The 13,862-nt window shown below is 42.3% G+C and overlaps 1 protein-coding gene across 1 annotated transcript in view; it reads right to left on the reverse strand.

The window, feature by feature from the left end:
- ASB2 (ankyrin repeat and SOCS box containing 2) overlaps positions 1-13,862 on the reverse strand; it is a 39,925-nt gene that overhangs the window by 12,683 nt on the left and 13,380 nt on the right. The window contains exons 5-7 of the mRNA XM_074956162.1: positions 11,471-11,626; positions 9,581-9,826; positions 5,909-6,080 (exon numbers count right to left, since the gene is read on the reverse strand). Of these exons, the coding sequence (XP_074812263.1) occupies positions 5,909-6,080; positions 9,581-9,826; positions 11,471-11,626 (574 nt within the window). The remainder of the gene's footprint in view (positions 1-5,908; positions 6,081-9,580; positions 9,827-11,470; positions 11,627-13,862) is intronic.

Consider the following 13,862-nt stretch of genomic DNA (forward strand, 5'->3'; position numbering starts at 1 on the left):
TGTGGGTATGGGGAGGGGCAACTCCATGGGGCTATCGGAGTCAACCCAAGCTGGTCTGGTTGTGATGAGCCAAAAGGACAATTAGGAATTAAAATAAAACAAAGAACCAAAGCCATTTTCCAGGCAGATTGCCAAGCATTAGCCCAGAGGAAAAAAAATGTACAGCAAAATTATAAACCTCAGTAAACAGGAATTTCTATTGGAAACAACGGTGCTTCCTTAACAACTCAAATAGAGCTGCCATCATCCTACAGCCTTAACAATAAAAGTGTGATGAGTATTAAACATATAGTAACAAATCCATGGTTGCTTTTAGGTTTTCATGGTTGTTACTATGGACACGCAATTTGCAATGAACATTTTATTCAGTGAGTTTAGCCCTTCTTCCTTCTTATAAATCATCTGCAAACAGACAGGAAGGTGGGATTTTTGGTCACGGCGCTAGGCTGAGGTCTCAAGAAATCTGTGCAAGTCACTTAATCTCAGTGCCTCAGTATTGTCCTCTCTAAAATGAGGATAATTAATACTTTCCTCCCACCTCACAGAGTCTGGGTGCGAGCCTGAGCCCGGACTTCTACACAGCAATGAAACAGCCCCACAGCCTGAGCCCTGAGAGCCCGAGCTGGCTTGCATGGGCCAGTCACGGGTGTCTACTTGCTGCGTACACTTACCCTGTGAGTCTAAATTCATTGAAGTCTGTGAGGCATTTGGTTACTAATAGTGATGAGCACCACAGAAGAGAAAATCAATAGCAGACTGGGTTTTTTATTAATATATTCACGCTTCAAACCTGACGTACGTTTTCTGTGAACATTCTTCAACCTATGGGTTGTTGGACGCAGCAAGTATTCCCTTGTGCGTTCACTATTTCTAACTCCTTACCTGAGCTCAATCACATGACACAGTTTCTCTTCTCTGAACTAGACAACCCAACTGTTATAACTTACTGTTGTCCAACAAAGATTTAGTTCATTTGTGAAACAAATTTTGGGATTAAACTAATCTCCTCATGGGCCTCAAATGTATCTTCCATAAATAGGTGTATGAATACATGAAGGTTTGTAAAGAGTGAATGAAAAGACATTGAATATGATGCAAAATTCTCCTTAGAAGGGGGTCTAAAGGTGCAAATAATTTTTCACCCAGCTCTAGCAGTCCCCATGCTGCATTGTAGCTATCTGGAATTTTCCAATGGGGGAGGGGAGCAGAATTTAGATTATCCTGTGCCAAAAGCAAAAGCCTAAGCCTGTGCCACTTGAGCTAATGAAAAATCTCTGTTAAGTGATAGCAGCATGTGGTCTTTGACACACAGATAAACAGTGTTGATTCCAGCTCATAGAAGGCACTGCTACATGTACCCGAGATGCTAGCTAGTTCTTCAGAATGTCTCTGAAAAGTGTGCAAGCTTGTTCGGAGATATGGACGACTAACACACTATATCAGACGGCATTAAACTTTTCTCTCTTATTTGAACTAAGATAGTTAGGGATGTAAACACTGATTTGGATAAAAACAAGTAATAATAAATAATGGTCATACTGTGGGCAGGATAATTAGTAATACTTAGCACTAGAGAAGTGCCTGAGCTAAAGCCGTACATCAGAACACCCCAGCTTTTGTGTGGTTCAGAATCTGAACCTGCTTCAAATTTCCTATCTGGCCCCCTTCTCTAACAAATCAAGCCAAAATTCCTGATCGAAACACATCTAGCTCTAAACAGATCTAAAACACTGGTCAAAACTTTTTATTTGAAAAACAAATTTTTTTAATTGAAAAAATGCTTTTTTCTGTCAAAATGGTCATCTTCATGGGAAATGTCTGTTTGTGATGACAAAAAAAAAAAAAAAAAAAGATAGTGAGGGTCTGCTGAAAACTCCCAAAATGAAAATTTTTAGCAACAAAACCAGAGAAAAATCAGCAAATCAATTGAAAGTTTTCAGTAAAACTGAATTTTTTTTGCCTGACTGGCCAAAATTTTTCTGGTCTCAACAACCAAATGCCAACATTAAAAACAAACAAACAAACAAACAAAAAAAACCCCCACCACTTTTGGGTCTGGGGCTTTTGACAAAAACCTGAAAAATTTCAGTATAACCATGTATAGTGAAATTTTTTGCTGGGAAATAAAGATTTCCTGACTAGCTCTGCTAAATACCCCCAGAATTTGTGTGTGTTTTGAGAAAATCTAGATCTGAATCTTGTTGCCTGGGTCCATCCCTGCGCAGCAATTATACAGCAGGTGGTGAATAAGTACTAATTAATAACTAACCCAATCCTTCACTCAGCTCTTGAGCCTCCTAAGCCATCATAACTAACAAATAAACAATAAACATTTAAACCCCCTTAGGGTCCATTTAAACCCATTTAGGGCCCAATTCTGCAAGACGTTGGGTGCCTTCTACAAGGTACTGGCCATCTTTAGCTTGACTGCAATGGCAGCTGCTCAGCATATCCCATGATCAGAATATTTACAGGATAAATCCAACTTAATTATTATAACTTTTAAAGCATCTGATGATGCCATGTGCTTAGCTGCTCCTGAATGGTGCTAAGCTTCCTCTACTCGGACTAAAATGAGAGTTGGAGACATGCAGAACCTTATATGCCTATTTACATGTTGGACTATGATGTCTCCCATGGCAAGTTTATAGCTACACCATTATTTATATACCTGAAGAAGTTTTGTCTTTATTTAAGGAAAAGATCCAAAGCCTACAGAGGAAATTTCCACCCAGAGTCTTTCTCAAAGCAGAGACTGACCTCATGTAACAAAGATGCTCACCAGAATCCAGGCGATTTGGGTGCTGCTTAGATGGCTATCATTCATCACCAACAAATGCTTCATAATAGCCATAAAAGCGAAAAAAGCACATGCAGCACTGTGATTACACCACGCAAGTGCCAGCATTAGTCATCCTGTGATTTACTGGGTCTTATTAAGATTTAAGGTCTCTTGCTCCAGAATTGAATGTGCTCAACCCAGCTCTCTGTATCTGATTGAGAGGGGCCTGAAGAATCCTGAACTCCGAGGGTGTTTGAAATCCGTACTTGGCTCTGGATCTGAATTTTGCAAATGTCCCCTCTCTTGCTGAAGTGTCAAACCCAAAGCCCAGATCCAAAGCCCCCTGCATGTATTTTAGGATTGGGGATGGGGAACACTAAAATCGGTATCAGGAACCTAATTTTGCAGCTGGAGCCCATCTCTCTTTCTGACCCCCAAGGGCTCTGTTCAGCATGACCGTGCCTCCAAGGCTGCAGACTGTACTTCCTATTCAAAGGTGGAGGGTTCTTCCCAGTGAGAGACATCCAAGCAAAGCCAATTACTGCTTTACATGGCCACCCAAGGCCACCTCCTTCACAGGGCTACCCAAGTGCCATACTCACACTGGAAGTGATGCTGGATTCCCCATGGTCCCTACCACCTGACCCTTTCTGCCACCTGAGACCAGGGATGCCTGAACTGGGGACACAGGGAGTGCAGCAGCGCCCCCGGCTTGAAATGGTTTTCATCATATACAGGGTTTTCAGTTTTGTTCAATGGCTTCCAGCACCCCACTATACAAATTGTTCCAATGCCACTGCGGGCTGCATTGCCTCCCAGCTGCTGTAGATAATAGGATACCAATAAAAATGCACCTAGTGATTGACTGCCATCTTTAAAAAATCAAAATAAATCACAAACAAATTCTGCCCTTCTCCACCACCACTCCTGAGCACTGGGAAGAAAGGGGTTAAGTGACCTCTTGCTATGATCATGACACCGACGATACACAATTATGAATTCCATGCCAACAAAATTCATTTTACATTAATATTGACAAGGCATCATTTAAAATAAACAAACACCAAGCAATAAGAGTTGAATGTTGAGCCCTGGGACCACATTCTTGGCTTTTTGACGTTATGAAGCCTCCGTGTTCTGGCAGCAAGTCTGAATGTGGAATTCCTGGAGAATTACATATTAAATCCGCAGGAATATAAAGAGAGGTCACCATGAAGGGTGTTATTATACTGAATACCAAAGGAATTAGGAACGACTGGCCACTTGGGGTAAAGCTTTGTCATCTGGATAAATATTTGATTTTGGCCGCTAAAGAAAGGATACTTTTGTTTCACTTCAGTTCACAGCAGTTATAAACCAAAAAATGTGTTCAACCTTTTAAGTGTGAAGGAACTAAGACTTCTGACTTAATTCTGAACTCATTTGCACTGTTGGGAATCAGCAATGACTGGTGAGAGATTTGGATCAGGCCCCTTATTTTGAAAGTGGGGTTGGACTCAAGTTGGAGAGCTTTGGAACTGAAGTTAAACTTGTCCAGGTTTTGGGGGTGTTCAGACTGAGAGGTCTGGTTCAGGTTTAGTATAGGCATTCAGATTCAGAGCCACTTTTCCAGAGTTTAGGGAAGGAGGACTGGAACTGGGTTTTTGCCTCTGATCCTTTTCTAGTTTAAAATACGTTTGTTTTTAAGAAAATCTCTTTTTAACTTAAACCCCAGAGAGAATTCTGAGTCATGCCAGCAAAAGGCTATAATAGCTACTCCTACCCACATGATAGCAATATATACATCAGTTACATAAATTCACTCCGGGATGCCTCCTAGCACATACAGCCTCCACAACGGTACAGTTACAGAAAATAATAATCCTTACATACATCACAGTAATATGGAGAAGTTTAGTTAATGTCTGCAAAGTGCACGGAGATCTTTGGATAAAAGGCATGGTGTTGTCAAAAAGGTTTTGTTCTTCATGCGCTATGAAATGGAAAAAATCCATACACGCATTTTGCAGCTGTATTTAGTTTCTGATTCTACTATTTATTTTGGGGATTTTGATGGAAAAATTAATAGATCCATAGAATTTAAGGCCAGAGGGAATGATTAGGATCACCTAGTCTGATCTCCTGCATAACTGCATAGATTTCACCAAGTGGTTTCTACAACAAGAGCATATTTTTTAGAATGATATCCAACCTTGATTTAAACACTTCAAGTGCATTGGTTTTTGGCATTATTTGACTAGCTCTAGTCATTACATGGTTTAATGTGCACATCAGCAAGAATAAACCATGCTAAAATATTGTTGGGCCACACACATCCATCACATCCTATGGTAAGTTGTTCCAATAGTTAATTACTCTCATTATTAAAAATGTGTTTTGTCGAGCTTCAGCTTTCAACCACTGGAACTTGTTATGCCTTTGTCTGCTAAATTAAAGAGCCATCTATCAGAAATCTTTTCCCCACTTACAGAAGGTGATCAAATCAATTCTTAACCTTCTCTTGTTTAAACAAAACAGATTGATCTTATTTAGACTGTTACTATAATTTATAGCATACTCTGCAGACCTCAGATCATTCTTGTAGCTCTTTTCTGAACTCTCTCCAACTTCTGAACATCCGTTTCGAAGTGCGGACACCAGAACTGGACACAGTATTCCAGCTGTGGTCTCTGTAATGCCATAGAGATTCATTTATCCACTCCTCGCCTGTCATTTATCCACTCCTCGCCTGTCAGCCTCTGAGTTATTGTTCTCTATAAATGGTGATAAAATCTGAACACACTGAAGAGTTGGGCAGCATGTTCTGCTTCTGAAGGCCCACCACTAATAAGTAATATCTCAGCTGAGGTAGCAGGATCCATCTCTGGTGTGGAAGGGAAGGCCCTATGACTGGCTTATGCCATCCCAGCAAACACACCCTTGAGTTTAGTATTTGAAACCCAAACTCTGTGAATATAGGGCCAGATTCCCAGGTGGTATAAATAAGTGTTGTTCTATTGACTGTAATGGAGATATACTGACGTAAATATGTGAGGATCTGGGCCATTAATTTAATAAAAAATCTGAATTCCTTTCTACAGGGTGAAATGATACAATAAAGTGATTAAAAACACACCAAAAACTTACTCATAGTTGCCTTTTTTGGATGCTATATGAAGAGGTAATAACCCATCCTTATTGGCTTTGTTAGCATCTGCACCTTGGGACAAGAGAAACTCCACCACCTTTTCATGTCCATTTTTACAGGCTTCATAAAGAGCAGAGGCACTATCGCTGGCTTGAGTGTTGATATCAGCTCCTAAGAGCACAAAAAACATTGAAGAGCTAAATGGCTAGAATCAGATGTAACATATTTTGGATCAACAGCCCAAGTCTCCATGACTTACCTAAGGTTTCAACTACAAAACTGTCAGTAAGGTCAAGTGATTGCTCATATTTTCCTAGCACTATTTGCTGGGGTGGGGTGAGAATGTGGGCAAGGCAATAAAAGAACAGCTTATGTCTTCTTCACTGTGTTTTTGCTATGAGGTAAATGTTTTCCCCAGTGCTGAGGGACTGCGTGTAACAGGGTATTCCCTGGGGCCAGCCACTCCACCAAGGACAAACCATTGCATATAAGTGGTAATACACTACATAGGAAGAGAGATTAAACAGCAGTACCCATAGGATAATACCCACAAAGGGTGTCTACAGTTAGATTCTGGTCACGACCCCAGCCCCATCCTCCCCATCTTCTTTACCACTGTTAAATATGGTTGAGGAGAAATCATGTTATAACATGGCCTTTTCTTGCCTGAATGGACAGAGAAAGTCCCATATTATATAACCCTGTGTTGAAGAACCATGTTTTAATCCTTGTGCATATATCCAGGCTAAAAGATGATTCTGTAACATGGTAGGGATTTTGCATTTTATTTTTTGTATTGACTAGCTCTAGTCACTACATGGTTTAATGTGCGCACCAGCAAGAATAAACCCTGATAAAATATTGTTGGGCCACAACCATGTTGAAATGTAGCTATTTTTGTGGCACAGTTTTAGGACCTGAAAACCTGTGTCAATTTCCAAACCGGGGCTTCGATTGTAATACACAGTGCCACTCTGCCTTCAGGCTGCCTGATCTATGGGTACCCTAAAAGAGAATTACAATCCATTGGTTTTCTGCTTCCCACACTCTGATAAGAAACAAACAAAAAAAAAAGTACAGCCAATCAGTCTTTTGTTTGGCCGTGAAAACTCCCTGCCAAAGAGAACATTTCCCCCCTAGCTGAAACATCTGTGTTTTGTTTGGCAATTTAAAGATACTGTAGCTCGAAACACCAGGAGAATTTCAATGACAAAACACAAAACAGGGCTACTTTCTTAATGAGAAATAAATGAAATCTTTCTTTTTTATTTATGGCAAACATTGCTTATTGTAAAAATACAATTATATTATTACTGAGATTCTCAGCAGGTCTTTTATGGCTGGGAAATATTGGGCACTTTTATTGGACTTTCCTCAAAACTGAACTTTAAGGGAATACTAACATGTAATTGAGTTGAACCACAAATCATATTCAAATCAGTGTTTTAAATCACGATGGAATAACTGGTTAGTTTTCAATGTCGCATAAAGCTGACTTGTGAAAAAAGTGAACTGGAAAGCCAGCAATATCTTTTGTTCTCTATCAGCCATAACTGCAATCTGTATTTTTACAGCCACATATCTTTCTTTAGAGATTTTTCTTATCTTCATTGCAGTTTAGTTCTTATTTCATCAATATATTTCTATATGCTGGGTCTGATTCTCCTTTACTCTAAGAAGGCTGCACTGCTCTGGCAGTGTAAAGGAGACAGATTAAATTATATTTAGTATAATTATATTTGCATCCACTTTTAAGGTCCTTTTACGTGACTAGAGTGGTGTAAGTGGCCTTAGTGTAAATGAGAATCAGGCCCACTATATCTATCTATACAAACACACCGACACATCACATATTGGCTGATTCCCAGCTGGTGTAAATCAGTGTAGCTCCATTAACTTAAATGTTGCCTCACCAATTTATACCAGCTGAGAATCTTTATTATTTGATAAACTACATAAAATTCGTTGTTTGCACTGGACATTAACGACAGGCTTAAGCATGGTCTCCTTGTATTTGCTGGCCTGTTCACAGCTGAAAGGGGCCGGGGTATCATTTCTTTGTAAGGGATGGTGAAGCCAAAGGGTTGGTTTTACATGCATCATGAAGTGCCAGGAATCTGCTCTGGTGCATGTGTAAGAGAGATTTTAAGGTTATGAACCCACCTGAGAAGAAGTGAGCACAAAGACTCATGGGACTACAGGAGAGAGCTGGATTCTAAAAGGCCTTTCTGGGGGGGAAGTAATATGAGATGTGACTTCTTGACTCATTATGAGAATCAAAATATTCTTATTCTTCCTCCGACTGACTAAGAAATATATTCTTCCTGGGCCATATCTTGCTTGCCTTACTCACAACAATAGACATGGTAACTTCAAAGGGACTAACTCCTCACATGAGTAATGAGAGCAGGATTTGGCCTTACCTAGGGACTTTAAAATCCTCCCGCCTCCCTAACACTAAGAAACGTATTTAGTGCTTTTCAACTGCAAAGTGATTTGCAAACACCTCCTCATTAATCCTCCTGGCACCCCTATGAGGTGGGAATGGTGAGTATGGTATTGCCTTCTGTAAAATGGGGATAACAAGGTGACCAGCCCCAGCGCAGGTGTACAAGTGTGGTAGGTACCAGAAGTCTTCTCCCCTCTGTGCCCCTTGCTAAAGGGTCGGACAAAAATCACATAGATTTCAAAGACTGATCCTTGCCTTCTGGAGCACAAGCCACTTGAAAAGGGATAGGGAGGGAAGGAACCAAGCTAAGGTCCCTCCTACCACCTCGTCAGCCAACAGAGCTGGCTGTCCGAGAAAGGGAGTGTACGCTGCACCCTCCTACAGATGGACAATGCTGCACTTTCTCTGCACGATGTGGAGCTCTAGGAGGCTTTGTGCCCCTCATTGCTCCCACTGGAGACCTGTGGCTCCAAAACTCCTACTCAGGGCTATGGCTAAAAGCTACAATAGAGCCTCAGTGAACTACCCTATGCCACAAGAGGGAGTCCCTTGACCATGGGAAAAAATATCTTCCCTGTGACCTTCTGAGAGACAAGGTGGATGAGGTAATATCTATTTATTTCACTTCAGAAGTTGGTCCAATAAAAGATATTCCCTCACTGACATTGTCTCTGTAATATCCTGACATAGCTACAAAAGCATTGCATACTGTGAACCTTCAACATTATGGAAAACAGGACAAAGTGATATAATATTTGAGGAGAACTAGCTTTGCTCAAGTCATATCTTACCGAATGTTCATGAGCAGACCGTGCTTGGCTAACATTTAACTCTGACCTTATTCTTATCTTTCCCTGTCTGTGACCTATTCTTCTGTCACTGGATTTTTATGATACACATGTACAGTGACAGTCACAAAAACTTTTGTGTTATCATTGCCGCACAAGTAAGGGCACCAAATTGCTTCTAAACCGAGTGTCCATTGATACTGAAGAAGCACAATCATTGTGCACCTGTATTCTAACCAGCAGCACCCCCTTCTCACCCATGTGGACTGTTCTTGCTAGAAGCTTCCATGGGAGCAACAGGTGTTCACCACCTCTGAAAACTAGGTCTCATCTCCAGTTGGCTACTGAAAAACTGAGCCAACCAAAATTAGCGGATACTTTTGAATATTTAGGCCATAATATATAAAGCAAATGAACAGCACCACTGTACTCACCACACTTGGCAAGGTATCTCAAAGCATCTAACTGCCCACCCTCGGCAGCCACAAATAAAGAGGTGATCCCATAGGTGTTCTTGCTTTCAATCTTGGCTCCCCCTTTGATCAGGATATCAATTATTTCTATGTCATTCCGGGAGACAGCCTCATGGAGAGCAGTCCATCCCCGATTGCATCGGTGGTTTGCATCAGCATTGTACTGCACCAGCATCCTTACAGCTTCGACGTTTTTGCGTTCACAGGCTGTTTCAACAAAAAGCAGGTCATTTAGGCCAAACTTTTCAAGAGGTCACTAACTCTGGGTGCCACAGTTCTGGGTGCCCCATTACAACATGCTAGAACCTGAGGTACCTAGAATCACAGGCACAGGTGCCGGCTTCTTCTTTGCCCCGGGAGTACTCAACCCCTGCTCTGCCCCTGACCCCACTCCCACGCCACCCCTTCCCTCAAGCCCCCATCCCCACCCTGCCTCTTCCTGCCCCCGCTCCACCCCTGCCCTGCTTCTTCCCACTCAGTTCCACCCCCAACTTTCCTTTTGTAAAAAGCTTTAATCAAGCGTGTCCCATTCCCGCTCCTCCCCCTCCCTCCCAGCACCTCCTTCATGCTGTGGAACAGCTGATCCATGGTGGGCAGAGGCACTGGGAGGGAGGGGGAGGAGTTGATCGGTGGGGCTGCCGGCGGCCAGGAGGTGCTGGGGGGGAGGAGGAGATGGCTGGGGGGGAGGGGGAGAGGTCTTGGGCTAAGACTGAGTCTTGCTGAGAAGATATGACTGTCTCTTTAAGGCACCAGGAGCCTTGTAATGAAGGGTGGGGCAATGCTCCTTTCTCTCCCAATCAAGCCTCCAACCAGTCAAAATAAAACCCTTGGAGAAGGGCATCACATAAGGCAGAGGGAAAGATTGTTCTGCTAGTAAGCCTTCAACCCTCACTCACAGAAGGAGCAGGAGTGAGCTGGGTTCTCCTTGCGAGGCCTTGGAAGAGAAGTGAGAAATGCCTCCAGCCAGGAGGAGCACTGGGAAGAAATCTGTTGGTTATCAAAGTTTGAGTTTAAGATCATTTTGACTTTGAAAGACTTTGGCAGCCATGCCCAGTGGAGCTGGTGCCAAGAAAGTTAAAGGGACCCATCAAGAAATAGGTAATATGCTGCCTCGGTAATACACTGCCACCTGTGGGTAAGCAGATTTTGTGCTGAGACTAGTAAATTTTCGTAACAGTTTTCTAAGGCTGGGTGTGCTTCCATATGCTATGTTTTGTATTTTATATTTTATATTTACTGAAAAGTGAAACAGTCCCTTAAATCTGGTAGCCTATTTTGGGCCAGATTTTCAAAATCCAGTGTCAAGTTGGGTGTCCATAAATCCAGGCACTCAAAGAGAGTGGCCACTTTGTAAAATCTGGGCCTATACATTTAAGACTAGGCTAGTCAGAGCACTAGAATGAGTACCATGGGCACTAGACAGAGCACTACAAAATGTACCATGGGGAACCATCCGTTCACAAGGAGATGGACCTGATGACCTAAGAGAACTTTTCCTTCTCCAAACTCTGATTCCATGGATTTTGTGTGGCTTTGCTGAATAAAGTGTGCTCAACACAAAGCAACAATGTAGCGTACCCAGGATACCTTATAGCATTTTTTCATATTAGCATAGCTCTGTTGTAGTAAATACTGTACATTGTGCCTGTGCCCACACTATAAGTGAATGACTGACGTGTTCTCAATTATTTTTGTTCTGATATCTAATAAGTGCTTTGAATTTTGTATTTAAAAAGACACATACATACTCATATAGAAACAACATGGGCTTGATCTTTGGAGGTGCTGAACACCTGCCACTTCAAGTTGAAATCTAGGGGGCTCAGCACCTCTGAAAATCAGGCCATTTACCTTTATAGAGTGGAGTCTCTCTGGACTTGTTTGCAATATCAGGTTCAGCCCCGGCTTGCAGCAAAGAAAGTTGGCAGTCCAGGTTTCCCCTGCTTGTTGCTATGTACAGCGCTGTCTCTTCCTGAAGCGTACGCTGATCAATGGTTCCCGGGTATGCTAATGAGATGTCATTGTTCCATAGTTAGTAAGGCATATAGCATATGTTGTCTAACTCTGAGACTGAGAACTCTGTTGCTAATCATTCTGGGGCAGGGATTATCTAAGTATACTTGGTCCTGTCTCAGTGTGGGGAGGATGGACTAGGTGACTTGAGGCCCTTCCAGCTCTACATTCCTATGATGATTTCAAACATGAAACACCAAATGCTAAGAAATTACCTAAGAGATGGCTTTGCCATGCCATCCAGACCAGATTCCACTATTCTCTGCAACACCACCCAAAACTCTCTGATAAGAAAGATTCTTAAAAAGAGGAAAATAAAATCACATGACATTACATATCACTCCATATATTAACGCTGCAGTAAATATGGCATCAGAAATCAACGCTGTGCTAAAAAATGCATGAATGAGTTTGCTGACACATTAAAGTGCTTTCATCTATACAGCTGGCCTGGATTTAGACAGTCATAACAATACATGCTGGCTAACACTCAGCCTTAGAGGTGATGCATTTTCTGGTTATCAGTAAGAGGCACCTTATCTCACTGATGGAGAAATTAACCAGCATGTTAGCGATGGATCTGAAGCAGAACACAACAGCCAAGCCCCTCGAAGTGCAGATCAAGTACAGATGAGTACAAAGTTCAAAGTTCAAGTTCAAAGTTGAGGACTCGGGCTGGGCCTGCCTGTATCATGGAATAAAGTGAAACACCAAATCCGAACAATCCTGAGCTTTGGGGGAAGTTTGGCTATGAAGCCAAATCTGGATGTAAACTCAGGCCCCTCTCTAGACCATCATCTCTGGTGGGGTAATCCAGGACCCAAAGGGGTGGAAAATTTACCATGTTACTGCACAGAGTGTCTGCAGTCCAGCTTCTCTCACTGAGGGGCTCATAACCAATCAGCACAAGCGGCAAAGGTGACTGGCACTGGATAGGAGCAAGATGTGGCCAACGTATTCCCTGAGAACAGGATGACTCAGTGCGGCCCTTGGGCATACTCTGCTGGTGAGGCTCCAGTGAAGTCCGAGCCACAATGTAAAGCTGCCATGCCCCAATGGAAAGCCTGGGGAAGGGTGATGATGCTGTCTTCAGCGGGAGGGGAGGCAGAGGATGGGAGTCTGCATGAGGATCAGAAAGGTGCAACTTGTATCTGCCAGTGCTGGCGGTGCCATTTATTGGATGAAATAGAAATAAACCGGAAGGGTTAGAGCATAAGCCAGTGCACCCCAGAGCAGTGCTCCTACTGACCATGGGTATGCAGCATGCCCTTTGACTTGACATCTTGGAGCATAGTGTTTAGATCCATGCGTTGTGATGCCCAAAATCTGTGCACTGCATTTTCTTTTTCGAGGCACTTTAACCCTTCAAAATCCTTCAGGGTCCCCTCCCCTCCCCCAAATAAACAAAGTCAAAGTAGGTTGAGAACATCCTGTAGATTGACTATAAAATAGGTTAGAGAATAATAGGTCGGACACTAAATTAGGTTAAAATGTTAGAAATGTAGGTTGACTATAGCAACTGGTGATTCAAAAAGCAGTTGAGCAACTGTTCTCCAATGGGAAATTGAAACCAAAAGTAAACCAGTAGCCCCATTATTAACTATTAGCAAACAGAGGCCAGGCCAGATCTTGAGCTGGAGTATATTGGTGTAGCTTCTCTGACTTCTCTGGAATTACATTGATTTACACCAGCTCAGGATCTAGACCACTATTTTATACCCTAAGAAACTGATAATATGGGGCAAGCCTACATCAACCCAGAATAGCGACAGATATCAATCAGCACTTAAGATCTTAACTGTTATTTATTATGTACAGACTGCAAGCTGCTTATTCAAATAGGTGAAATTCATACACATGTACAAAGCTTGAGTAAAGGGTCTTTTTGCAAGGAACTGAACAAACGTTGGTGTGATGTATTAAAACTCTGTTAAAATTGTAGCTTGTCACTTTAAATTTCAGGATTTTTCCTGACCCTGCTTGCAGTCTGTAGGAAAGTGTGTGATCTGGGCCTAGCAGCACTCAGTCTGCAGCCAGCTAGCCTACAGTAAGGTGGAGTGAGCTGTGCCTCTCTGTTTCAGGGAGCAGCCTGCTTTGTCCCCCTGTGGTTTTAGGTTCTTGTGTGTTATCTAAGAAATAAAGTAGTGTTACAAGTGCAACCTTTCAACAAGAGTATTAATCTGTCACTGTGTGTATGCCGTGAACAGAACGTGGGAGTGGTTATATTTTC

Source organism: Natator depressus, chromosome 6 (genome assembly GCF_965152275.1).
Source record: "Natator depressus isolate rNatDep1 chromosome 6, rNatDep2.hap1, whole genome shotgun sequence".
In the NCBI taxonomy this organism is placed as follows: Eukaryota; Metazoa; Chordata; order Testudines; family Cheloniidae; genus Natator; species Natator depressus.